Genomic DNA, 25,864 nt, shown 5'->3' on the forward strand with positions numbered 1-25,864 from the left:
TAAACTTACACCTCTAGAAAATGCTTAAAAGTAACTTTGTAAAGATATCTTGTTTGCCTAATTTCAACATCATTTGGAAAGCTTATAGATTACATGAGATAGTTTAGGGTTAAAGGAGTTAAAAACTCACTGGACTAAAGAGGGATGGGATGTTTAAAGAAAAATCCTAGAAAGGAATTGACTAATCTAGCTCGTTAAATAGTATGGGAATCCGAGGGAATTCATAAGGCAAAGACAATAGAAATATTATAATGTTTCTTGTTATGAAGTTTACATTAAATATCCTTTGCACAACTATTGGACTAGAGAGGGATGGGATGTTTAAAGAAAAATCCTAGAAAAGAATTGACAAATCCATCCTGTTAATTAGTATGTAAATTCGAAGGAATTCATAAGACAAAGAGAATAGAAATATTATAATGTTTTCTGTTATGGAGTTTACATTAAATACCCACTGTGCAACTATTGGCTAAATGATCATTTTTCCATGTAGATGAATCATTCAATATTGATATAGTATTGAAGTAATGTTTTCAAATAATACTTAATTTTTTTTATTTAAACTCAATTTTTTCACATTGTAACTACAACTATTGGCTAAATGATTACTTTTCCATGTAGATGAATCGCTCAATATTGATATAATATTGAAGTAGTTTTTTCAAATAACACTTAATTATATTTATTTAAACTTAATTTTGTCACATTGTAACTAGTTATTAGCATAATAATTATTTAGACATTTATATGCATCAATCAACCTTGAGAAAAAATTTAATAGAAACTATTCGCTCTCCTAGACATGATAGACACATGTAGATGATTAAGCAATGTCCTTAACAAGATTAGGATATTGACGCAAATCCTCTTATTAATATCACACAATATGATTGGGAACTTTTAATAAGTTGTTAGAAAGTAAATGAAATACGCAATGGCATTAATGTGATACATTATAAGCACCATGAATCGTAGAAATAGTGCTTGTTCCTAATTGCAAATCAATTGTTTATCAAATGATTTCTTATATTTTATTTTTAGTTTTTGATATAAAATACATTTGAAAACACTATTCTGTTGTGCTAGAATTGTATAAGTCATATTTAATTGTAGGCATTATATTGAAATTAGATCAATGCTCTAGTAATTTTGTATTATGAGAAATTATGTTTATTCCCTTATAAAATATGCAGAACTAAGTGATTTCAATTTTTTGTGATAAAGCATGAATAGAATAATGGAAAAATATCAAAAGAATTATTCTCCAACAAAAGGCAAACTAGAGTTACCGGATAATGTGGAGGTATGGTTTGTTTCTTATGATATTCATTAATTAATTATATTAGAGTTAACAAGAATGAAATAGTATAATAATCATTGTACTCTTTTAATTTATTTCTTAATAAAAATAAATGAACCTTTATAATACTTTTATTTAAAATTATTATATTAATTTAATTATTTATAAAATGAAAAATTAATTGAATTATAATTTGATCGAAGGATAGATTGATTTTTTTAAAAAGAATTTTCTTTTCTTCCATTCAAAAATGATTTGCAAATAAATTATTTTTCTCTCATATGCTTATTTGAATCTCTTTCACAATTTAAAATGAAATAAAACTAATAGTAACCCTCCAATTTTTTTTTAATTGTAAACAATATTTTCATATTTAAAAAAATTTCTTGCTCTAAAATAGATCACATCACCCTTATTTCTATAACTATTCCAATGCTTTTATAGAATGTGGGGGTTCCTCCAAAGTATCCATGATCTAGCATATGCGTCTACAAATAAGAGATGTGCTGCCAAAAGTTAGAAGAATGAATGTATGTAAATGAAATAAAGAGTGAAGTAGAGGGGCATAAATAACACTATTGAGACATTAAAATAAAATAAAATTATTTATAATTTTGAATGTAAAATAATTTTTTGTATGAAGATTTCATATAATTGTCATAAAAATAATATAAAATATAATGATCAAATATAATAACAAATGATCAAATATAATCAAATAATATAATCTTAAAGACAGTATATAAAAAAATATGGAAACTTTTAGACTAAATATAGGCCATAGCCAAGGCTCTCTGATACGAAGCTCAAAATTTACCATTGTGTTGTAAGCTCTTGCCTAGGTCTAAATAACGTAAAAAATACTTCATTTAATAGGCAAGAGCCTACAACACAATTGTTAATTGTAAGCCAATTATGAGAGAGGTTTGAATTCGCGATCTTAATAAATAATAATACTTAATCGCAACACATTATAATAATTAATCTTTTCTTTAGCCTTTTAACCATAATTTTTTTTTATAAAATTAGAATATATATATATATATATATATATATATATATATATATATATATATATATATATATATATATATATATTCTAATTTTATAAAAAAAAATTAACGATAAAAATACTCAATCTTAATAAATAAAAGTACTTAATATTGATGTTTAATAATATTCCTTAGATAAGACTTGTAAAATTCTCTCTTTTAAAAAAATAAATATTGTTGATAAAAATTAACTTTACTCCTACCAAAATTGGTTATTTAATTATACATCATAATGTTTATTTTTTACCCTTGAAAGAGATCTTACATCTAAGCCTGTTATTAATATTTTTTCTCCATTAATCGTCATGCTAGATATTGGGAGCATTGGAATAGATAGAGAAATAACGACGATGTGATCTATTTTAGAACTAGATAATTTCGTCAATACAAACATATAGTTTATAATAAAAATAATTGTTTTGCTGGGTTTATTAGTTTCATTTCATTTTGAATGCAAACTAGATTCCTTCAAATGTGTAGTTCTTTAGGAAGAAAAATTTAATTTGGAGTAATTTTCAAATGTTTTCTTACTTATAGAATTTGTTGTACTCAATGTTTATTCGAGATTCATTAAGTTTTAATTTTGAACTAATTTAAGATGCTCTCTGTCCTATAGAATCTCTCGGAGTAAACATTTTGGATTTGTTAAGTTTCCAAAGTCAAAGTTTCACGAGAGATCGTTAAATTTTCCTAGGTAAGGAGAACTGAAATCCACAATATTTACATGAATCATCAACACACTTGCGTTGTCGGGCATTTTATTCCACAACAATTTTCCTTTAAAAACAATATTTTTATATTGATTTCATAAATAGAAAGAGAATTAAACTATCTATAGACCATGCGAGGCAATTTTTAGTTTGTAATTGAATAAACTAGGACAGTAACTAAGAGTCATGAAGACAGCAAGGGTCTGTTTGTTACGTGGTGGACTGGAATTGGGACAGCAGTAACCTGATTTTGTCAACCTCACCGTTTGTGTCCAAAATGATAAAGTGGAATTAAAAGTTCGGAATTCTAAATTTGCCCAAAAATGAGGTTGGCACTCTTCCATCTAGATAGGTGGAATTGGGAATTGACTTCCAGGTTTTACTTTTTGAGGATTGGAAAGAACTTAAAATGTACATTCCAGTGTTTGCCAAGTTTAGAAGACAATCTCTACCAAGTTCACTGGGGCTCCCAAGAGAAGTTCGCAAAAGTTCATTGTTAACCAAGCTCAGTTGGTTAACAAAGGAAAGTTGGACGGAACAAGTGTTAACCGAGCTAACTCGGTTACCAAAGGAAGTTTGCAAAGATGCAATGTTAATCGAGTTGACCTAGTTAACATAGGAAAATCATTTCAATGTTAGTGTCTACCAAGCAAGGTCTACTAGCAAAAGATTTTCATGTTTTGGCATATTGAGTTTAATGAATTTGGTTGTTGGTTCTAGCCGATTGAAGAGATGAATATTAATTATTCTAAGGTGTATTAGAGCAGACTTGACAATGTATATGATATAAATATAAGGTCAAGTTGTGTAATGTCCCCATTTTAGCAGTTGACCAAGTGTGTGTGCGTTAGCCTTGTTCTACATGGTCCCGAGGGCTAACAAAGGGTTTAATGGGATCTTGGAGTGTTTTGGCCTAGTCATTTCTAGTTTGGGCCAAAACGAAGTTGATTTACTCAGTTTCAGGCATACTTACTATTTTTAGTAAGTCGGCAGGACACAGTGCAGGTCAATTTTGGTGATTGGATTCGATACTCCTCGGTGAGAGCTTTCCGATGAGCTATCACTCGCATTATTCGGAGTTCGATTGCTAATACATTTTAATGCCTGAAGTTTTATTAAAGTAACGTCTAATTTAATTGTAAAATATTAAAGTGTTACTTTAATATTTATTTTATGGTGATGTGTACCCAAGGGAGACATAAGGGGTATTTTAATATATGTTTTATATTACACATCTTTTATCCCACATTGCCCATATGAGTTGAGGGGACCCGTGGGAATAGAATAAAAGGAAGCATTTGTGGCTTCATTAGACAGGTTGAATATGAGAAGAAATTGGTATGTGAGTTGCAGCTCAGTTTTTGGCATTTGAGAACGTCTATCCTCTCTTGTAACATTCTAGACGTCATTCCCTTGGGGTTTGGCCTTTGGAATTCTTTGTTTTTGGCTTCATTATCAGGCAGTTTAGTTGCATTTCCGGCTACAGGTAGATTGGGTATTTTGCTCATATCTTCTTCACTACTTGTCCGACGCTTATGCCGCTTTGAGGGAATGGTATTACGAAGGTAGTGGACTGATTGAAGGACAAAGTATTGCAGCAGCAAGTTCGTAAGCATGGGCTGGAGTATTATGACAATATTGCTGAAGTAATTAGTGAGTTGATAAATCTGCCATGTATTTGGTTTTATGAATTCTGAAAATAACATTTTATTAGCAGCAGTTCATTTCCACTTTGCATATTATTGTAGTTCCTTTCTTGTTTATGTTGTATGATACCAATTCCATGCATGAAAGACAACAAACAAATAAACGTTTGATTTCCGGAGTTATAAGGGGTTTTAAGAAGTTGAATGCAAACTGTTTGACATAATTCCTTTCAGCAATTTGGTTTAGTTTTTTTTTGGACATCCACGGGTGCCCATTACAAGTTGAGGATTGAAGGTGTTTTAGAATGTGTGGAAGATAATGCTTAGAGGAATTGAATTGTAAGGATAAGCAGAATATACTTGTTGGGCGGCAAAGTTTAATCTGATCAGGAAGGAACAAGTATTCGAGCTAGAATTGAGATCTGAAATCAACAATATAGTTGCATAAGCAATTAGGCCATTTCATTGTTACTCTCTAACCATTGTAGTAGTGAACTAAATCTCTTAACAAAGTTAGCCTAACAACTATTTGCCAAATCCTCTAATAAAGTGGCATTTCTAGATGGAAGTGTCAAAAGTCCTCTAACATGACCACTTCTAATAGGGTGATTAAATCCTCTAACATGGTCACTCCTTATAGCAATGTGTTTTTTTAACTCTAACAACGTTGGTTCCTAACAGGGCTGACTTCAGAAGAGTGAAAAACAATAACAAGTTGCAATTGGCAGTTTTTCCCAAATTGGATTTTCACGTTAAATCTTGGTGTCACTTATATTCATGCTATTTCTTTTATGTGTATGCAACAAAGTTAATTAAGGTTAATCAGAGCTAATATCTTAAGATTTGCATGTTCAATATTTGTCAAGTAATAGTTGTTATTATAGTGCTTCCCAAGTTACAACATATTGATAGTGTTAATCGAGTGAAAATAGTTTCAACATAGTTTATGTTTTGTATTGACATTTAAGGGATCTGAGATTTATTTTTGTGGTAACTGATTCACCCATTCTCTATTAGTTGCTCCTCTTATATTTCCAACAATTGGTATTAGAGCTCTTGGTGCTTACAGAGAAGGTTTCAAGGACCTAAGCTAAAGATCAAGATGTCTTATAGAAGAGAAATTCCCATGTTGAACAAAGATAACTTCGAGGCATGATAGGAACTTATGAAGCTACATCTGGTGACCATCTGTAATTTAGGTCTGAAATATTTGAACACCCAGTTAAGGCTCCTATTGGAACATTGATTGTTGAGGATATTGCTAAAAAGAAGAATCCTAACATTATGATGATTTACATTGCATCAACTCTTAACTATGCTGAATTTGCTCAAGTCAAAGGGTGTGCTACTACTTATGAGATGTGGGCAAAGCTAAAAGATATCTATGGAAGTGATGATTATCTGAGAAGAGACAAGGCAAAAAGCTTGAGAGTTTTGTTCAATCTGATTAAGATGAGGGAAGATAAAAACATTACAAAATATGTTGAGAGAATCAAAGCTAGTGTAAGTGCAATCAAAGCCTCTGGAGGGAAAATCAATGATGTCACAGTTGTAAGCAAGGTATTCAGAACCCTTCTTCCTATATATGCAATTAAAGTGTCAGCTATTGAAGAGATGAGATGTGACCCCAATAATATGATAACCTTGGATGCTCTAGTGGAAAGATTGACAACATTTGAGCTAGATAACTATGATAATTATGTTCCTAGTTCTAGCAATCTTGAATCTGCATTTGAAGCTAAGTTGTCAATCAAGAAGAAAGTTGCAAAGTCTAAAGACAAACAATCTGAAAGTGAAGAGGAAGACAGTTCTGACAATGATCTTGAAGCTATTGAAGCACTGCTTGCAAGAAGATATCCCAAACGCAATTGAAAGTACAAAGGTAAAATTCCTTTAATTTGTTTCTCTTGTGAAGAAGTTGGTCACATTGCTACAAGATGTCCTAGTAGACAAGACAAAGATGAAAAGAAGAAGAACAAGTATAAAGAAAAGAAGGATTTCAAAAATTATAAAGACTACAAGGATAAAGTTAAGAAGTCTTGTTTAATGGCCAAATATTTTGATAGTAGTGATGATGATGAAATGGTTTATATTGCTGTAAAAGAGGAATCTGATGACAAAGAAGATAAGATGGTATTTATTTCTCATGTTGGCAAAAATGATACATGGATTATTGATAGTAGTTGTTCTCATCATATGACTGGTGATAAAACAAAGTTTGAACATATGGAACACTATGATGGTGGAAGTGTAAGATTTGGAAACAATAAACCATGTTGCATAAAAGGAAAAGGTTGTATTTCTCTAACCAATGAACTTAGATGTGATAATGCTTATTGGTTTTAAAGACTGAAACATAATCTACTAGAGTGTGACATAGTTGAATAACATTGGTTTCAAGGTAGAATTCATGAATGGGAAGGCCAAGCTGCTAGATGGAAAAGGAAATCTAGTTGGGTTTGGTAACCAAACAAAAGGTAACTTATTCTACCTAGATCTAAGTGGAAGTTCATGTTTCATTGCTCAAGTAGAGGAAAGCTGGTTATGGCATAAAATGGTTGTGTCATGTGAACTTTGATAACTAAATCAAGATAAACAAAAACAAAAGAGTGAGAGCTATTCTTAGTTTCAGGAAACCTGATATGGGCCTATGCAAAAATTCTCAAGTTGGTAAGATGGACAAGACAAGTTTTAAGAGCAAGAACTATCATTCTGAAGAAGTCTTGGAGCTAGTTCATATAGATCTTTTTGGACCTATTGTCATAGAGAGCTACAGTGGAGATAAGTATTTCATTTTATTTGTTGATGATTATTCTAGGATGATGAGAGTAATATATCTAAAAGATAAGTTTGAAGCTTTTGAAAAGTTCAAGTTGTATCTGGCTAGCCTAGAGAAGGAAACAAGAAAGAAGCTGAAATGTTTGAGGTCAGACAGAGGAGGTGAATTTATTTATAATGAATTCAATGAGTTCTACACTCAAAAAGGAATCAAAAGGCAAGTATCAACCTGTCGTACAAAAGACAAGTATCAACCCCTCGTACACTTCAGCAGAATGGTATAGCAAAAAGAAGGAACAGATAAATCATGCATTGTGCAAGAACCCTGATGATAAGAAAGAATGTTACAATCAAATATTGGAAGAAAGGAATCGGTACAACAGTTCATACCTTAAATAGAGTACAAGTAAAGAAAGATTGAAATCAGACCCGTTATGCACTATGGTATGGCTACAAATCTAATGTAAGTTACTTGAAGATATTTGGTAGAAAATGTTATATCTTGAAGGAGACTAGGAAAGGTTAATTTCATGTCAAAAGTGATGAAGGCATATTCCTAGGATACTCTAGTATAAGTAAAGGATACAAATGTTTGAATCCAACTACTCATTAGATCATGCAAAGTGCACATGTGAAGATTGACGAGTTTACAAACAAGAGTGAAGGAAAAGAGCAGCAAAGAACTTGAAGGTTAGAGTAAGCTTATTTACTTTGAACCTGATACATTGCCTAATCCAATTGGAAGCCAGCTAAGTTCACCTCCTGAGTCCCCAAAATCTCCAGAAGCACCCGAGTTGTACCCAGTGCAACTTGAGTCAGTTTGAAGGACTCGAGTCGCAATCAGAAGCTGTCGAGTTGTAGGTAGTGCAACTTGAGTCTGAGTGCAAAGAACTCTAGTCATAGATAGTGGGACTCGAGCATGATGCTGAAGATCATGGTAAGACAAGTGGAACAAGCTCTAAATCCAAAGTACCTATATTAGAAAGATATGTCAAAAGGCACCATGCACCCGAGCAAATCATTTGAGACAAGTTAGATGGTACAATGATAAGAAACAAATTGAAAAGTACATGTTTGCTTACTGATTTTGACCCTAGAACAATTAAATATGCTTTGGATCATGAAATTTGGATTGAAGTAATGAATCAAGAAATATAACAGATAGAAAGGAATAAGACCTGGACCCTTGTTCCTAGACCAAAGAATAAGAATGTAATTGGCACAAAGTGGGTGTTCAGAAATATGCTGATTGAAGATGGAGAAGTTTTAAGAAACAAAGCAAGGTTAGTATGCAAAGGATATTCTCAAGAGGAAGGTATTGATTATGGTGAAAGTTTTGCTCCTATTGCAAGATTAGAATGTGTTAGGACTCTACTTTGCTTATGTTGCATATAAAGGATTTAAAAGTATATTAGATGGATATGAAATCTGTATTCATGAATGAAATTCTAGAAGAAGTCTACATAAAAGAACCTGAAGGCTTTGTAGATGCTAGCAAAAATGATATAGTTTGTAAAATGCACAAAGCATTGTATGGTCTTAAAGAAGCTCCCAGAGCTTGGTATGAAAGACTTTATAATTATTGGATGAAGATTGGTTTTCAAAGGACAAATGATAACAAGATCCTATACATCAAAGGACTTGACAAGAAGATTGTGTTGGCAGGAATTTTTGTGGATGATACATTGTTAACTAGAAATGATGATTTGTTCAAATATGTTTTCAGAGAAAATGAGTAAGGAATTTGAAATGTCAATATTTGGAGAAATCAAATTCTCTATTGGCTTGCGGAGTCAACAGATGAAAGATGGTATCTACATTACTCAATCCAAATATATAAAGGAGATACTGAAGAAATTTGGAATGGAGGATTCAAGACCAGTTGGAACACCTATGTCTATTGGACATAAGGTTTCCAAAAATGATGATTCCAAGGAGGTAGATCAAATCACATACAGATCAATGATTGGTTAACTAGAATATGTAGTACATACTAGTCTTGATATTACTCTTGTAGTTGGTATGGTGGCAAGATTTTCAACTAATCCTAAAGAAAATTATATCATGAAAATAAAAAGAATCATGAGGTACTTGAAGGGTACTAAAGATTATGGATTATGGTACAAGAAATGAGGCAATTTAGATTTGAAAGCAATCACTAATGCAGATTGGGCAAAAAGTGTTAATGGCAGAAAGAACAATAATGGTGAAGCATTCTTTCTTAGTAAAAGACTAGTGTCTTGGACAAGTAAGAAGAAAAATTGCATTTTCCAGTCTACACTAGAGGCAGAGTATGTTGCAGCAGCAGTCAATTGTTCCAATATTGTTTGGTTCAAACAACTGTTGGTAGGTCTGAAGTTAGAAATTAAGGATCTAGTGGTTATTTTTTGTGGTAACACCAGTGCAATCAATATATTCAAGAATCTTGTGATGCATACCAAGACCAAGCATATTGCAATAAAATATTATTTTATGATAGAATTGGTGCAAGACAAAGAGGTGAGATTGGAATATGTGAATACTAAATAACAAATTGTAGACATATTCACCAAGCCATTACCTAAGCATGTATTTTTGTATCTAAGAGGTAAGCTAGGGGTTATTCCCCTATCTGAAGCTCACTAAACTATTAGCAATATGGTTAGATAGATGTCTTGATGGTTGTCATTTATGGCAACATGTATTCAACATTTCATTTATGCATTTAGAGATATACAATTGTCTAAATGTTAGATAGTTTACATCAGTACAAAGAATAGATCTTAATAGTACAGATGACTTGTTGAGAGTTAGCTTATGCGCAGTTAAGAGAAGCTTCAAAACACTATCATTATGATGTGGTTAAGTGCTCAAATGTTTACAGACTGTATGGTGCAAGTTATGATTAAAATACTAGTGCAGGTATTTAACAAAGCAAAACATAGAATATCAGTAAACAAAGTTGTATGGCTTGAGGAATTATTTTGGTTACAAAATAATTACTGAGTTATAATGAGCCAACTATGTGGATAATAATCTATAAGCTATTTTATATTATGTCAAGCATTTGAAGACATGAAAGCCAATTGTGTAGTAATTTGTGAATGTGCAAGGTATAAGTAAAGATCTTATATTGCACAGTTATTAAGAAGTTGTGAGATGTTGTAGATGTGATGCAAACTATTATGCAAGCTTTATGTGATGCGAGATCTAATGCGAAATCAGAGCAAGTGTGAGTTAAAACAATAAAATAAGTATTGTATGTATACCTATCTTGTGAAGAATTGAATTGTATAATTGCATGTTAGGGCAGTGAGCTATTCTTGCATACATTGTAATTGTTCTAGCAACTCCTAATAGGGTTGAGGCTTCTAACAAGGCCTAGTCCTCTAACAAGGACTCGAGACACTATATGTATTTCATAGACTCCTAATAAGGTCAATATCCTTAATAGGATCTTATTGTTTAGCGAATCCTCTTGAGAGTATCATCTCCACCAGGGTTTTCCTTTGGGCAAGGTTTCCCTAGTTAAGAAATAGTAGTGTTATGATTCTCTATGTGTATGGTTATATTTATTGTTTAGCATTATTGGTCTACTTTCATATGCATGTTATAAAGTAACCATATTCAGTTGCCGGCAAAAGTTTGTGGAATATTGATTCACCCCCCTCTTAGTATTATCTATTTCTAATAATTGGTATTAGAGCACAGTTGCTTTGAAGAAGCTTAACAACTTAAGTAAGATCCCTGTGAATATGGAACTGTTGAAGAGAAATCTGGAAGAAACTCTTGAGCAGAGTGATCTTCTTATAGAAGAAAGACACAGCTTGAAAGATAGATACAAAGATTCAAAAGTGTACATTGGCAAATTGAGAGATGAGATTGATGATCTGAAATCTTGCAAGGAACCATTTATGCAGACTAGTGACAATGATCATACAAAAAATCTCAAGAAAGAGAATGAGATCTTGAAACATGAGTTGAAAATTGTTGAACTGAAGTTGAGTCTTAACACTAGTAGCAGTAAGAGCGAACCTGATCTAAAATCTGAGAATGCAGATCTTAGATCCCAATTGAGTAAATTGACATCTGAGTTAGATTCTATTAATATAGAACATGTTGAGTTAGAGAAGTACAATATTATTGTGAAAGGAGAGTTGACACAAGAAAAACAACAGTTAGAGAAACTTTACACAAGTTTTGAGAAGATTGATGAATAAATATTTCCCCAGAGACCCTCTTATGACAAGATAGGTCTTGGATACCTTATTGGAGAAAAGTCAGCTAAGAAAGTTGGGATTAGGAAAGATTCTGATCCTATTGAAGAAACCCCTAAGAAAACTGATCAGAATGTGATCTAGTCATGTAAAGAAGTTGAGATAGTTGATTTGTCTGAGAAATCTGAAGAACCTAAGAAAATAGAGCAAGTTGATGAACCAAAGAATGATGATTCATTCAAAGAAGTAAGACATGAATTCAGAGGGAGATGTTTCATATGCAATGAAGTTGGACATATAAAGAGAGATTTTATAGGTAAGTTTTTTAAACCTATTACAAATTTCTATTGTTATAAATTTCATGGTTATGGACATAAAGAAATACATTGTAAGAAACCTAAATTTGATGGTAATAATGAGAATAGTAGAATGTTTAGGAATACTAACCCTGCAGGTAATGGAAGAGGTAGATCTTAGAGAAAATCTAATGATGGAGAAAAACCTGATGGTGAAAGGAAGTAGTTAGCTTGTTACAAATGTAACAGTCCTGGACATATTGCAAGGATTCGCAGAGCATCTGAAAGTTAGAATGGAATCAATCAAAGGAGGAATGCATCGGTATGTCAGTTATGCAATAACTTTGGACACATAGTAAGATTCTATAGAATGGATAGAAGGAACTTTAACAAGAATCCTAATCATAGAAGGAACAATAACATAGATAACAAAAGGAATGAGAATGGAAGTGATAACAATGAGAAAGAAGCATTTAAGGAATATGTTGATGAGTTCAAGAAAGCATTTGTGAAAACTTTTAATCCTGAGAGTTCACATACAGTATTGGAAGAATAATACTTTGATGCACCTGATGGAAAGTTGAAGTCACAGATTGTTTGTGGTCCATTCTACTTGAATTGAGCAGTTCTAGCAGAGATAGAGCATTAGTTTGTCAGAACTGATGTTAGAGAGCGAGTAAGAGGTTGCCTAGTTAACAGAAGGAAGAAGACATAGAATGGAATGTATGGTCATGTGCACAAGTCTTGATATGATCGTAGTAAGCGAAAATTGTGAAAACAAGGTGACTGGTAAATGAAGACAGTATTCTGAATTTGTGGTAGATATGCATTTAATGCACAATGATTTGTTTAAAATGCGTATTTAATGAGTGTACCATTTGTTCATGCAAAGTGTCTTGAGTGAATTGAAGAGTGATTTGATGGTGAATTGAAGTGCGAAGTAAAGTTTGAGAAGTTGAAAGTTGCGGAAGCCCAAAATCACAAATTTGAGGTATTTTATGAAGTTTTAAATCCAGTTTATTCTAGTATTTATAGATTACAAACAAATGGCTAGTCAGAGAGTATATTATGTTAGTCATAGACCGAGGTATGAGTTCAAGAAACACCCATTTGTTTCTTTATTAGATGATCTGTTAGGTGCATTTTTGCAAGTTCTAGAAAATGTGTTTCATGTAGAAGATATCTGAAGTTATATACACTATAAGATTGAAAGCATTGGTGATAATGAAACTCACATAGATTTAGGTGATATGTGTAATAGAGATTTATCCCTAAAATATGAGTATGGACACCTAGAGGAATTGAATTTACTGAAATATATATTTCATACGGAATTCAACAATCATGAATGGACCCGAATCATATTGAGTAGGGTACATGATGATATGTTCTGGTTAGTTGATGTGCCAGTGGTCATTGATAATGAACTAATTCACAAGGTCACAGGATTAAGCAATGAAGGTTGTAATCTTGTTAATGAGAAGAATGTAAGGAAAATGGTTGAGACGAATCTAAAGACAAAGTTTGACAGAAGAAATATGAAGGTTGAACTTATTCAAAATAAAGGAGTTAAGTTGTTAACTAAGATATTAGAGTACAAGTTGAACCATGGATCAAGGGTTAACTCTGTACCAGCTAGATTTCTTCATGCAACATATGTGATGTTTGTTGAAGGAAGAAAAGTGAATTTGTGCGACATTATTAGATTGCAACTGTTTGACAACATTGCAAAGATCAAGAGAACAAAGAGCGCAATGTTTAGATTTGAGTCTCTATTGACTCACTTATTCTTTTATATAACAAGGAAGTTTCCTGGACTGATTAATTGGATAGCGGTGAGTGTGCAATGAAGTTACTGACTCAATGCTATAGATGCAAGCCTGAGAATGTTAGAGATAATGACATAGACGAAATGATGAAGAGTTTTTAATCATAGATGAAATTTAGGTATAGGATACCTTCTTCTATGGTGGAGAAATATAAGGATGATTATGCTTCATGGTAGAGATTAACAAACAGATGTGCTGTTAGATACTCCTTACTCGACCAAATGGGAGAAACATAATAGGAAATGACCTTGCAAGCTAATTTTTAACTAATATGAATTTCAATCTACAGAGGTCAATCAAGATAATACAAAAATAATTATTAAAAAAAACAAAAAAACAAAAAAGGGTACCCCTTTTTGGAAAAGTAAAAATTTTGAATTTTTTAAAAAATGGGTACCTGTTTCTAAAAAATAAATTTTAAAAGTTTTTGAGGGGATTTTGAATGGCGCTTTTAATTTTTCAAAATGTATACCCATTTTTTGAATTTCAAATAACGGGTCCCTGTTTCTTACAACATGTGGCAAGAATTTTTTTTCCTACCTCGCATTTTGGATCGGGAAAGGCTTGGTGAGACCAAACCTATGCCTTAATCTCGCAAGATTTGGCTACGACATTGAACTGACAAATTCATGCTGTGCCATAATTATTAGAGGGTCTTCCCGATCAAATTTTTTCAGGAAACAAAAACCCATTAGAGCTCTCATTGTCTTGATTTTAGAAATATAAAATTTATAGTGTTATGATTTTATTTACTATTTCTGTATTATTTTTTAATCAAAGGTGGTATATAAATGTAAAATAGCAATGTTCACTAAAACTTTGATAACTTTTTTATTTTATGATTTTCCTTAAATTAATTCATGCATCATCAATCTACATTCAATTCTTTTGAAGTTAAAAAAAAAGAATTTTTGAAAAAAGTGAAATTTTGATTAAATTATGGTGTTCTTACATGAGAGGTTTAAAAATTTACCATCATAGCCAATTAAAAATTAATAATAAAAAAATTATTAAATAAAAAATCAAAGAAAAATATTATCATCAATCTTTGGTGTGTTAGGTAACTTCTTTTAAAATGATTTACAAAAATTCATTTATTTGTGTCAAATTATGGTGTTCATACATGAGTGTGGTATGGTTCTAAAACAAGCATTTTGAACAAGTGATTTTTAAAAATCTATACCAAAAACATAATCTATCATATGGGTACACAAATAAATTACATATTCAAAAAGTAGATTCCAAAAACTACAATATTTATTTTTGAAGTTTTTTATATTCAATCTCTAAATGCATCAAATTTTGAAATCAATTGACAAGAAATTTCAAAAATAGGAAAAACACTTCCACTTTTTGCCCAAAAGTGAGACCCAACTTCTTGCACAAATTACTACTTCAAATTTGGCAACAGGGAAAAATATTTCGTCATAGTCTATGCCTTGTTGCTATGAATATCCTTTTTATACCAATCTTGCTTTATTCCTCACAACCTCACCTTGTTCGTTCATCTTATTTTTAAATACCTATTTAACTCCTACAACATTCTTGTCTTTAGGTCTAGGATCCAATTCTAATGTCTCATTCTTCAAAATCTGATCTAGATCTTCCGTCATTGCTTGAATCCAATGAACATCCATGTATGCCTTATCTCCACTGTTTGGTTCAACTTGAGAAATCAAATATAATTCTTCATGTATTCCATTTCTTTTCATAACTCCTTTGTCTTTGCTTCCAATAATCTAATTATTAGGATGGTTCTTTGTCAAATTCCTATTCGGTGTAGATGTTGTTTCAATTCTTACTTCTCCAGGTTCAGAACTTGGTTCTTCTCTATGTTCAATAATTTCAACATCGCTCTATAAATTATTGTTAGTCTCAAAGAAAAAATCAATATTTTCTCTAACATGTTCAGGATTATCTTCTTCATTAGAAAAGATAATCCAACATTCTCTCTGATTGCAAAATCAATATTTTCTCTAACATGTTCAGGATTATCTTCTTCATTAGAAAGGATAATCCAACATTCTCTCTGATTGCAAACTTTTCATGCACTTTCACATTTACACACTCAACAATTGTCTTACTTATCTAATTAAAACATCAATAAGCTTTGCTTTTCAATGATAATAAAGGAACATACCTCCATCGCTTCTTGCATCAAATGTATACTAATATCATCATCTCTCTTTATATGACACTTCCGAAATTTCTAATATATTTTACTAAAGGTGCATGTCCAAGCCATAATTCATAGGGAGGCTTGTTTGTACCTTTTTTGATCTGCACTCTGTTCATGGTGTATACTGCTGTGTTGAATGCTTCTGTCCAATTTGTCTTGGATACATCATTCTCAAATATCATTGCTCTTGCTGCTTCTGTTATAGACCTATTTCTTATTTCAATAATCCCATTTTTCTAGGGGGTCTTAAGTGCTAATAGTTGTCTCTTAATACCATTTTCTTCACAAAAGATGTTAAACTCTCTTGAAGTAAATTGTCCACCTCTATTTGATTTAAAACATTTTATCTTTACACTAGATTCATTCTTAACTCTATTCTTGAACACCTTAAACTTTTCAAATGCCTTAGACTTTTCTTTAAGAAATGCTACCCACATAATTCTAGTGAAATCATCAACAAAAATCATAAAGTACCTTTCATCATAGAATCCTTTTGTTTTGGTAGGACTGCTAAAATTTGTATGAATGATCTTGAATTTTGCTATGGTAGTGAACTTGCTGGGGAAATAAACTTTCTCCTACTTAGCATAGCACATTCTTTGGAAATAACATTAGTAGGTTTCAAAATTTTAGGTAGATCTCTGACAACAAATATACTACTAGCCTTCACAATATTATCAAAGTTTATATGACAAAATCTTGTATGCCATAACTCACTGTTATCCACTTTTGCAAACAAACAAGTCACCTTTGTAAGGTTTAATTGAAAAATATTACTGCTAGATCTTGTACCAGTTCCAAGCAACTTACCATCCTTATCCTTGATAATGCATCTTTTTTTTGTGAATTACAACTCATAACCTTTATCAACCAATTGTCCAACACTCAATAAGTTATGTTTTAATCAATCAACAAAATAGACATCATTAATGTTAGTCTTTCCATCAAGAGTAATAGATCCTATTCCCTTGATATGACAAGTTGTATTGTTACCAACTCTGACACTTTGTCCATCATGGTTTCTAAGCTTAAAAAAATTATTGATGTCTCCAGACATATGATGTGAACACCCACTTTCTATAATCCAATCAGATTTTTTTCCAACTTGTGAAACTAGGACTTTTTCTTCTCTAATTTCTTTTTTAGGATTTTCTTCTTTTATAGCCACAAATCCTAATTCATCATCACTTTCCCTCTGAACTCTTTCTTCAGACTCATCATCTTCATTTGCATAGAAACAATCTCTAGGTCTTCTAGGCTTGAAAATCTTCTTATACATTTTATCTCTTTTAGGACATTTAGAAGTATAATGACCAAATTCATTGTAAGTCAATTATTTAAAAATTCTCTTCCCATTTGGTTCTGTTCTTACAAGAAGGGCAATTCCTTCTTGAATTCTTCTATCCTCCTTAGATATGGATCTGTTGTTACTAGCATAGTCTCCAGTAGTGCTTGTAGTTCTAGATAAGGAAGGGTTAACACTTAATGCACTAAAGGCTATCTCCACTCTAGGCAAATCTCCAGATTGCTTTAAGCTTACTTTTGCTGCTTCCAATTTTTCAAGTAGTGTCTCTCTGGTAAACTTCCCACTACAGGGTATCACTAATTCAATCAACTACAACGTTTTCTTGAATGGTGGTGTAAAGTCTTCAAGATCTTCACGGTAATGTCATCTTGTATTTTGCATCCATTGAAAGACCATACCTGCAACAATTTCTAATATTCTACCAACATAGCCTCTTATATATTCATCTTCCACCATTCTGGCATCTTGAAACAACATATTGAATTTCATCCCTTGATTCTTTTAGGATGTGCATAACCTTCAAATGCAGTTTCTAAAGCTTTCCAAATTACATGGGATGTTTCTAAGGACTTAACCCAACTATATTCATTCTCGAGAAGAGGAGACAATAATGCTTCTTTAGCACGTATATTGCACATAAACAAATCTCTTTCAGCTTCACTACAATCCTCAAGCTTTCTTTCTTTCACAATCTTCTTTCCATTCTTTGTTATTAGCCAATGTTCTAGACCTATTTGTAGAAACTGCGCCTTCATCTTTTCTTACCAACTATCACGTTACTCAAAATTTAGAACTTTCTTTTTTGAAGTGACCCGCCATTGATCTCCCAAAGTTGTTAAGCTTTTTCTTCAAGGACTTGATGCTCTCATACCAATTGTTAAATAGTAAAGCCCACCAAGATAACTGAGATGGAGGGGGTGAAGGGGTGAATAAGTTATCCAACTATTAAAACACTTATCAACTTTATTAAATCTTAACCATGTGAACAATATAATCAGCAATCATAAGAAGATACACATACACAATAACACCAGATATGTTAACTAGGGAAACCTTTGATTAGAGGGAAAACCTCGGTGAGGATGGTTCCCACAAAATGATGCACTAGTATAAGAGTTTATTGTAAGAGGATGTACTTTGTTAAGAGCCAGTGAAATACATTCAATACATGTCAGTCCTTGTTAGGAGATTTTGAATCCCTGTTAGGAGATTCCAACCCTGTTAAGAGTTGTAGAAGGCTAATGAACCCACTATCCAAACAACTTTAGGGGCAAGACACCAAACTCATTGTCCAATTGGTCTCTGTATTATTCCTTGTTCAATAATAGAAATGAAATAATTTCAGCTCCTTCTCTATCCTCTTGGCCGGACCAAACATCTTCTAATATTAATACCAGATCACCAACTTTGCATCCAAATAATCCCTTGAATTTCTTACACGCATTTAACAACATCTCATATCACTTGCACAGTTTACACTTTACTCTTTCTGTCATCAATTGCACACTTTATCAAAAGGAACATAACCTTCCTTTATATCATGTCCTCAAAATAATTCCTTGAGTCAGGCTCGAGGCTTTCACAATTAGTTATAATAGGAACACATTAAGATAATAAAATTATTTTATAATTACACAACATTGTCGACTCATATTCTTTACAACTTTCTGGACATGTGACCTCAAATCTTGCACACTCACTGACATCATGATTCAGCTATCTACTGTCAATGTCTAACTACGCTCATCACGATTCTATCCTAGTTAAGAGATACAAATCAATCATTAGAAGCTACTTATCAGGTGCTATGTCATCTTACTGTCTCTTGTAAATCAAGAATATCTTTTGCATGTCTTCGACTCTCTGTATGTGCACTTATCCACGTCATTAGGATACAATGTAGAATACATCCTTAACTGCATTTGACCTTGTTAGCCCTAACTTTTGTGCCCTATTATTTATTATTTTTCATTATCCTCAAATGTTTCTAATGGTTATATCTTTTGAATCAGGGTAGGAAGTTTGAATTAAACCCTAGTATAAGCGTGAAATACCTCAAAAAATCCTTAGTACTACTTTAACATTTATTTATTAGGGTTTTTTCTTTATTAAATTTTTAATTTTTCCACGAAATAAGGTTATTTCCCTAAGTCACGTCTCTGCTCAAACCATGGTTTTGTTGTGGTTAGCCCATGTTCTGTAAATTGTGTGTTCTTAATCCTTGTGAGGAGTTCTTTTTGTAACTATTGATCTCCCTGAAAAATCCACAAATGTCACATTCTCCTAAAATAAAGTGCAAGGCTTTTAAACAAGGAAAGAAAGCGAGACAATGACACTTGTCCTTGGGGACCTGAGGAATATAGAAGTCAACAGTTTAACAACAACCCTTTGATCTTGTGAAGATCGTTGAGTATCGCATTCTACCAGAATGAAGGTGTTCACAATTTAACCAAAGCAAGAATGTGAGGGCTTTCCATTTGTCCATGTGGGTCCCAAAAAGACAAAGTGTATATGATTTTCTTAATTATAGATCAGAAGGAAGATCAATGATCCTCGTGTATCGCACAATGAAGATACAGGCCATTTAAAAAATTGGATAATATTAGAGGCTGATACGTATCCCTGTGTGCTTGTATTGTGTTCAATAGCCTAAGAACAAACACTTTCCTCTGTCATAGATTCAGATGAAGATCAATAGTGGTTGTATCATCGCAAAGTCAAAGTGCAAGGTTTTTAACTAAAGAAAGAATGTGAGAACTCGACATATGGAATGTATGGAACCAGCTTGTGTTATGAGTTGCAAAAGGCATGATTTCAGTGTAAGGTACTAGATGGTATGTTGTGATTGACTCTGAGCACTGTGTATGACATAGGTTAATAACTTCTCCTAGTCATCAGATCAAGCAAAGATCAGTGGTTCTTGCAACCTCACAAAATAAAGATGTTTGAAGTTTACCAAATGTGAGAATGCGAGGACTTGGCACATGTCCTTGTGGGCCAATTTTTTAATACAACAACAGGCAAAGATCTTAACCATCCAGTACCAAAGGATCTACGGTGCTTGCTTTCATGCAAAAGGAAGATGTAAGGCTTTTAACCAAAGTGAAAATGTGAGCGAATGAGACATTCATTGAACCCATTTCTTCAAATGAATGTTAATAAAATAAGGATACTTCCTGATTGTCAAATGTAAAAGGATGAAGGGATGTCGTGTTCTCACAAAATGAAAATATTAGGATTTTAACCAAACCAATAATATGAGAACTTGATACGTATCCCACTAAGTAAAAAGTGACACTATTAAATTTGAATTATAGCCGTCGGATTTTGCCCAGATCAATGACCAGTTTTGAAATTCTTAACATAATATGCACAATTTGATTGTTGGAGCATTAATGATGTTTCAAGGCAACCTCATGCGAATGAATTTTGCATAAAGTCTGTAATTCATTCCTTAACTTGTTACAAAGCGAAAGAGATTTGATGCATAGTAAAGCAGAGCTTGGATTATTGGTTTCCATACAACGAATTAAAAATTAAACTCCAAATTTTAAGGGAGGTGGTGGTCTCATGAAAATAATAATTGTTGTCTTCTATATTTTGTGCATTAAAAAAATTAAAAAAATCAAATTCCTTTTTATAAATTTTTATAACAATTCTTTGTAAACTAAAATATTTTGACAAGAAACATAGAACATTCGTAAGCTAGTTAAGCAATTTCTAGCCCCAAACCATCGTCTTCCTCAAAAATAGAACTTAAGTTCCCCTTATGGAATCCTTGCCTTTTTCTAGTTCATAATTGTAAACAATATAATTTTTTATAGGGAAATTAGGGTATTAGTTTAAAGGATTAAAGTACTAAAAACCCCATTTTCAGAGGTGAAAAATTAAAGGTCGGGAACAAGAGAAAGGTGACAAACAAGTGACTTAAATATATATAGTACTTTAAATAGTAACTAAAATAATGTATAGGACTAAGTATAAGAATTGAAAATTAAAATTTGTTGTATCATATAAAGCTTAAATTTGTAAACATTAAAATTGTGATGATGATAATAGTTAAGATTAAACATTGACAATTGTAATCATATTGAAATTAATAAACATGACAATCGTTGCATTAAATATAACAATGGTGGATAGAGGTGCGAGGTTAAAAAGAGGTGCCTGCAATCCGATCAAGGGTTAGATTCCTTTGCAAAGGTAAAAGAGTAGAGGATCCAATGGCAGAGCGTCAAGGGGAAACACCCCTTGTACAGTCTAAAGTCTTACAAACCTTCATTATGAATGCAATTTTCACAATTTTATCACCTCTTTTTTATTTTAAATTAGAATTTATTATTGTAAATGTCGTAGGCAATATACTATTACAGTTTATTCCATACAACTAATACAATAATTATGTAATATTTATTTCATTTCACGGAGCGAAATCAGGCACATGCATAACAAGTTGGCTTTTATTTCCATATTTCATTTGTTGAGTCAATCTCATTCTATGACTTTTCAACAACATAGTTATGTCATCCTTGGGAGTCCTGCTTATTCTACTAAATATGAAGTATAGTTGAATACAATAAGTTGGTATTTAAGAAAATAACTGCTTCTACGGCTTTTCAGAAACATAGTTATGTGGTCGTTGGGAGACTTGCTTATTCTATTAAATATAAAGTATAGTTGAATATGGTAAGTTGGTATAGTCAAATAAAATATTCACTGTGATCGGAAGACTTGTTTGAATAAAGTTTAGTCTTCTCTTCTAGAACAAGATGCTTTCTCCAGGTACAGCTTGCAATTTGATGACTATGAACTACGTTGAATTATTAATAGTATCTTTTACTTAATCTAAGATAATAATAAGAGAAGTGTCTGAAGACATTTAAAAAAGTTGTCATTTTGTCATTTGTGGAACAGTGTGAGAGTTGATCGTGAGTTTATATTTGAAGATTCATGTTAATTACAACTTAATGTTTTCTCATTAATTCAACGTATTCTCTCATTAATCTAAATATTCCACCTTCATCAATTTGACTCGCATTTACATCAAATCAATAGTCGAATTAGTATGATGGCCGAGTACTTATTGTGATGGAAAGTGCTATGCCCTAGTCAATCTAATGCTTATATTGAAACTTCAAATCTCATGAATTTTGTGCATCTTGTTGGAGCATTGGATATTTTGCATTAATATACTGCTTTCAAGTGCTTTGATAAATTACTTTCATGTGGTTTAATAAGTTACTTTCAGTCCATATTAATTATGTCCTTACCTATATCAAACTAGAGTTAAAAAAAAATCATGTAGTTTATTACAATGCTTTCAAATAGTTGAAAGAAATGTGGTCTATTATTTTTATGCTTGCCTAGCTCAAACAAAACTTTTTGGTATTATCAGTCAAATCCAAAATATACGAATGTGATGTAAGGATGAATTGTTAAAATTAAATATCCAAAATTAATATCTACAATTTCTTTCAATTACATTTTGATATAAAATTATTTCTTAAAAATATGACCTCACACACACACACACACACACACACACACACACACACACAGAGTATTCTAAATTTTTACATCAAATATGTAAGAATTTGGTATAGCTCTGATACCATGTAAGAATTTGCCCAAGGTAAGAATAAAATGCCAAGATCTATAAGCTCAAGAGATAGCACAAGAGAGACAATATATGATCAAATGATGATTGGATATGAGATATTTGGATGAATACATCATAGAAGTGTCTTGTATATAAAGGCAACTAGAATGACTAGGAGTCAACAAAGAGATAAACATCACCACTAAGCACATGTCCACCAAGAGTGGATTATCCTCCATTGAGCACAAGAGTCTGTGCGATGATGAGAGGATAAGTTTACATAGGCGTATTTCATAAAGAGATGTTGTAGACACCATGTTTTTAAATAAGTTGCTAACTCTTGTGTTGTCAACAAGACAACTCATATGTCTATGCATATTCTTAAGTGTCTACATGACAACTAATATAAAAATGCATCATCCTAAGTAAACTTAAGTAAAGTGTAATAAAATTTAATTATTTACACTAACAAAATAATATATTATATTAAGTGTTCTCTATCTTTTTATTTAGAAAAATAAAAAATAACTAAAAATAAGAATTTGAATAAAATACGAGTAACTATTTTTTGATTAACTTAATATTTCTAAAATTTTCATATTTATTTATTAATTTTATTTACTATATAATAGTTATTATAATCTTTTCTATTTTACCTAATTAAACTATTGTAACTTACCTCAAATACAGGCCACTGCGTGGTACATACTAAGTGTTATAAGAGATGCTTTTGTGTAGGTGAGTCGTGGGAGTCCTTCAGGATGTCTTGACATCTAGAAAATATTCTAATAAAAGTAGCATTGTGATGAGGAGGATTCCTCAAAGCATCCATCTCTTAGAAACAAAGTAATTTAAGAATGAACATTCGATATGATAGATACTAAAATCAAATGATTCAAAAAAATAATAATGATTAATAATTGTACATATCAATTTTCTTTTTTAATAGACACTTCACATCTCAGACACATATATATCTTATCTGTTTTGTAGAATTTAGATCTCACACATACATATCTTATCTATTTTGTTGAATTCATATCATATTATTGATCATTGAATTACATATCATATTATAGACGTTACGTTTGGAATTGGAGAACATGCAAAAACGAATTACACATTTAGGAAAAAGTGATAGGTAAGAATTTTTAATTCACTTTCTATTGAAGATGTTACGTTCATGTTTTAGATTTTAAACTATAATATTTTTATTGGTTAACTAATATGAAATATTATTCGAATGGTACAGACATATGATTGGTGAAGATTTAGAATTCCTAAATTTTAGAGAGCTACAATGCCTCGAGAAGCAGATCAGCTTCGGTGCTAGAAGGATATGGTCAAGAAAGGCAATATTAAAAACATTTTAAATTTAGTTTAATATTTTATAAGATGCGTAAACTTGAATGATCACACATCTTTGAATAATTTGTTCTGAAAAAATGAAATGATGTTATAGCATGATTACTGCTAATCATAGCATGTTATTTGAACATTGCAGGAAAAATTGTCAATAGAGTATATTCGATCTTTAAAATGGAAGGTAAAGTATAACTTTCATTTGGATAATATATTATAGTGTGCTGTTTTATTTTAATATAAATTTTAAGTTTTTATCACATATATAAAGAAATGTCTTATTTATTTTATCTAAAATATATTATCCAAAATATGTTCTATTTTACAGTATAAATATATATGATCAAAACTTAAAATATATATATATATATATATATATATATATATATATATATATATATAAAAAATAGGCTCAAGTATTAACTTTTCTAACTCAGAATTATATTTACATCGTTACACTGTTCAAGTGTTCAAGTGTTGCACCACAGAAAAAAAATGGGAAAACCATGTTTTTCTAACATAAGTCTGAATTATAAGTACACTAGAATACAAAACCACTTAATTGTTGATATCATTTGAGAAGATGTTCTCTTACAAATATTAAAATTTTATGTCATTTTACATCACACCTAATAATTGGTATATAATACAACAAAATGATTATTAGTACTTGTTCTAGGCTAAGTATTGTTGTGATACTTTTTGAATTGTTTGCATCGACGAGTTAATTAAAATGAGTTCTAATACATCAACTAGAATTCAATTTATTTGTTTTTGATATTAATAGCACCCAAAACAAGGGGTTGGTGCTCAATACATAACCATGGTTAAACCATTGACAATACATTAACAAAAAAATACTACCAGCATCCTACCTTGCCCAAAACATCAAAAAACAGTGTCCTAACTAGTAATGCAAACATACATATTCTCATATCCACTAGAGATAAACACAAAATTATGAGTGGATAGCATTTATCAAAAAATGACTAAAAACATATCTTAAGTTTTTCCAAACTAGAAAACTAATCTAGGTGAACAAGTAGAAGCATAACACCTGTTGAGTATCAGCCATAAAACTAAACACTCCATAAGGTCTAACTGCCTAATAACAAAGTAAAGGCTGGACATAACTAGTAGCAGAGTCTAATCGGAAAAAACTAAACACACACAAGGCCTAGAAATTGGCCTTCTCTTTTTCTTTCTTGACCAACTCGACTTTAGCTTAGGCATCCAACAAGAAGCCATAAAGCTTAGCACAATCCTCCACACCAAGGTTAGTCTCCTCATTCTTCTGCTGGAGGAGCTGAAGCATGACTCCAATAGCATGAGTGACCTTAAGGGAGAACTTGGAGAGAGTCGTGAAACTCTCATCCAAAGCCTCAAATTATTCCTTGAAGGTTACAATCTCCTGCTTGATTTCCTTAACATCACTAGACAGCTCTTGGTAACCAACATAATTTCCTTTTCCAGACTATGTAGTCTTAACTTGCAACAACATGGGTTTAGTAGAAACCATCTTCTTATTATTTTTATCCGCATGCATAAGGGAAGTCATTGTCACTGGTGAATCTATTGGAATTACAAATGGGAAAAGAGTAAACTTCTGGG

The 25,864-nt window shown here is 31.7% G+C and overlaps 1 protein-coding gene across 4 annotated transcripts in view; it reads left to right on the forward strand.

The window, feature by feature from the left end:
* The window catches only part of LOC149564737 (MADS-box transcription factor 14-like), a 162,819-nt gene that overhangs the window by 88,653 nt on the left and 48,302 nt on the right, over window positions 1–25,864 (forward strand). For all 4 annotated transcript variants that reach the window (XR_016361910.1, XR_016361909.1, XM_089818305.1 and 1 more), the window contains exons 2-5: window positions 1,225–1,303; window positions 23,971–24,032; window positions 24,144–24,243; window positions 24,396–24,437. Coding sequence is in view for 2 of the 4 variants with exons in the window: in XM_089818305.1 (XP_089674431.1) it covers window positions 1,225–1,303; window positions 23,971–24,032; window positions 24,144–24,243; window positions 24,396–24,437 (283 nt within the window). In the remaining 2 variants the exon portion in view is untranslated. The remainder of the gene's footprint in view (window positions 1–1,224; window positions 1,304–23,970; window positions 24,033–24,143; window positions 24,244–24,395; window positions 24,438–25,864) is intronic.

This window comes from Cupressus sempervirens, chromosome 3, assembly GCF_028749045.1.
Source record: "Cupressus sempervirens isolate cs-2001-9-10 chromosome 3, ASM2874904v1, whole genome shotgun sequence".
Taxonomy (NCBI): Eukaryota; Viridiplantae; Streptophyta; class Pinopsida; order Cupressales; family Cupressaceae; genus Cupressus; species Cupressus sempervirens.